At 29.1% G+C, this 3,419-nt stretch overlaps 1 protein-coding gene across 1 annotated transcript; it reads right to left on the bottom strand.

Moving 5' to 3' along the window:
* Positions 1 to 786: 786 nt before the first annotated feature.
* On the bottom strand, positions 787 to 2,883 carry LOC107608103 (blue copper protein). Its single transcript, XM_016309994.3, has 2 exons — positions 2,598 to 2,883; positions 787 to 1,486 (listed from the first exon to the last, which is right to left on the bottom strand). The coding sequence occupies exons 1-2, from the start codon at positions 2,767 to 2,769 to the stop codon at positions 1,026 to 1,028; spliced, it is 633 nt and encodes a 210-aa protein (XP_016165480.1). The 5' UTR covers positions 2,770 to 2,883; the 3' UTR covers positions 787 to 1,025.
* Between the last annotated feature and the right edge of the window lie 536 nt (positions 2,884 to 3,419).

Genomic DNA, 3,419 nt, shown 5'->3' with positions numbered 1-3,419 from the left:
TCTTAATGTGATAATTAATTATACTTGTAATTTGAGTTACTTCAATTTAATTAATTAAAGTTAATTATATCTTAACAATAGTAAAACTATTTTATAATTAGTATTATTTAAAATAGGTGATTATATAATTTTTTAAAATATTAATAAACAAATTTAATTTTTTTTTCAAATCATTCTTTTTTAAAAAAACACTTCCGAGTCCCATTACTTGAAATAGATTATCACTCCTCAATATAATCGCTCACTACCTCACCGTGATAATAGTTAATTGCTTTAAATATTACTTTATCTATTCTTTTACTTTTCAAGATATTTTTATCAAATTATAAACTCTGCGAACTTTCAAATTTTTAAATAAATCTAACTATTCATCCTAAAATTTTAATCTTAATTACTAGATGAAATCAATATAAAAAATAATATAACATTATTAAAAGAGATAATAGAAAATTGAATAAAAATAAAAGTTTTATGAATTCACCTCTATCAAAATATGTTTAAATTAGTTACTTGTGTAGTGAAATTTTGGGTACAATTTTAAAAAAGCGTCACCATGATGAAAAAATAGGAACGAATAAAAATCATTACATAGAGAAAGTTAACTAGGGTACCTGATTTGGAAAAAAAATTTTATTTTTTTCTTTTTTTCTTAGAGAATAATTTGAAAAAAATAGAATTTAATTATTAATATTTTAAAAAATTATATAATTATTTGTTTTAAATAATAACTTAATTACAAAATAATTTTATTATAGTTAAGATATTTATTCTAATTAACACATCATATATATAAAAAATAAATTATATGTTATTTTAAAAAGAGACCAAAAAATATTTGTTTCTAACATTTCTCAACATTATAACTAATGCTATAAGACACATCCACAAGGGTACATATTGATCAGTAATCACATCAAAATCTGAGTCTGAATAAAAGTAGACAACGAAACAAATTTAAAATAACAAAGAAAACGAAAAAGAAACCAATAGCATTGCCTCAATCCTGACCAATCCTATAATCAAACTCATACCATAGGCAGCATAATATAGTAGGAGATCCAAGAAACAATCAACACTAGTGCAAAAGTCGGTGAGAATAAACTAGGAGCCATTGAACTATCCCCTTTTGAATTGTCGGATTTGGTTGGTGTGGTGGTTGTGCTTCTTGTCGGAGCAGTTCCGGGGGTGGTAGATGCCTTAGGTGTGCCTTTGGTATCAGAAGATGAATCCTTTGCCTTTGATGGCGCTGGGGCTGGAGCCGGTGTCGGAGAGGCAGCCTTTTTAGCTGCCTTCACCGTGACAGCAAGTTGCATACCGCCCATGCAGTGCGCCGGCGCAGCGCATATGAAGTAATGTGTGCCGGCAGTCTTGAGAATAATTGTGGTGGTACCACTGCTGTCTGTAGTAAGTGAATTGCCTGTTGTGCAGCTTTTGTAGTCATTTTCTTTAACTTCGTCTACTGTGTGCCCAGCTCCATAGTTGAAGACTGTGGCACATCAAATAAAGAGAAATATTAAAAGACAAACACTTATTTTTAGTCAATAATATTTTGAGTTAACATTTTGTTTTTAAAAAATTTAATGACGAGTATTTTTATTAAAATTTGATCGATTAGTAAAAAAAAAAAAGTGAATAATCTTATATCATTAAAAATACTAATAATAATTAATTAATAACTATAAATCATAAAACTTGTTAATTAACTCCCTAGTACTCCTCTTTTATTTTATAGTACTAGAATCTAGCATCTCAAATTTAGAATTTAAAATTTAATATAAAAACATCTTTATTACTTAAATGCTGTAAAAGAAAAAAAAATTTCGTTGATATGCGAGCTGTTTGTGTTTTGCAATGTGAACTTTAATTTGGAGAGGTTAACATTTACTGTCAACAAAGTGATAGAGTAATAGACAGAAAATAAGTATACGAATGATTTTTGTAATCATGCATATCGGCCTTGCCAACGTCCAAATTTTATCTTCCAATTGCAATTTCCCTTTCCGATCCTAAAACACGTGAAAACCACTTGTGCTTGTGCATTACCTAGATCTAGAAAAAGGATCCACCATCTTGGCTTTTATATCACTTATTAGATGGAGCGCTAATATTATATAAAAAATAATTATAATTATTAATTACGATGCAATTTTTTATTCAAATTCACTTGTGTATTATCAAAATCGATTTGACTTCTACCTCATTTGAGTCTTTTAGAACAAAATAAAGTGAATGCTGACATAGTGAAAAATAGCTAACTTTAATATCTAAACAAGTAAATGATCTTGGAAAACTTCGAATGAATTATGAAAAAATTTCCTAAGTATGCACTATAGAACAAACATATTTTGGTTAAAGGTTCGACATAATGGTATTTTTCATAATTTAATATTAGAAAAAATTCAAAGAGCAGTATTTTTATACCAATTTTAGCCGTCATTTGGCTAATACAGAAAAGAAAGCGTGTATACACGCCAGTGCATTTGGACTTTTTTTTTTTTGACATATATATAAAAATATTTTTACTTAGTCGAAAATAATAAAATTTGTTGCGACCCTCTGACACTAATGTACATGAAACCAAAAGGATCTCAACTCACCAAGTTTATCACCAACATGAAAGGTCTTGTCACTAGCCCAAGTACTATAATCAGCTCCGATTGCCCAACCTATGGACTCTCCAACGGTGTATACTTTTGCCAATGTAGGGAGAACCGTGTTCATAGCTTGAAATAGAGTTAGATACAAAACAACAACAATTGACGATTCCATTTTGAATGAAAAAACAAATGTTGGAGAAAAGGGAAACAGTGTTATAAATAAAGGAAACTACAGAGGAGGCTCTGATCGAGGAAGATGATGTGAAATGAATTTGGTTTATATAATAATATTCATCTTTTGCATATTTGCATGAAATGGGTTGGAGTTGGTGGGTCGGAATGTTAAGCCCGGTTGGACTGAGTTTCCATGATGGTGACTTGAGTTAAACATCAAACCTAATGCATGGTTAGAAAAAAGTGGGATCATCTTTTCTTACCAATTTCCTATGATACCAAAGAGTGGTTGCATAGAATTATTCTTCTGTGTTGGTTAAGACACTGACATCAACGTTTCTTCCAAAATCTAAAGTTTTTAATCGGTTTTGTACAAAATCATTTTAAGGAAAAGCTCTTTTTGTTTTTTTTTTTTTTTCCTTCTTTTTTTTGGGAGGGGAAGGGGGTTTCTTTGGGGGAGGGGAGTAGGTGACTTGAAACATGGATAATATAGAAGAAAATATTCAATTTGGTCTTAAAATTATATTCGAGGTTTAATTTAGTTTTTAAAATTTTAATTGTTTCATTTTAATTCCTAAATTTTTTAAATTTTAATCACATTAGCCTCTGCGATGATTTTCTTCGGAATCAAATTTTAAATAAATTATT

The sequence above is a fragment of the Arachis ipaensis genome, chromosome B7, assembly GCF_059453495.1.
Source record: "Arachis ipaensis isolate K30076 ecotype BB chromosome B7, ASM5945349v1, whole genome shotgun sequence".
In the NCBI taxonomy this organism is placed as follows: Eukaryota; Viridiplantae; Streptophyta; class Magnoliopsida; order Fabales; family Fabaceae; genus Arachis; species Arachis ipaensis.
The sequence above is the reverse complement of the archived record's forward strand: the minus strand, read 5'-3'. Positions and strand labels throughout refer to the sequence as shown.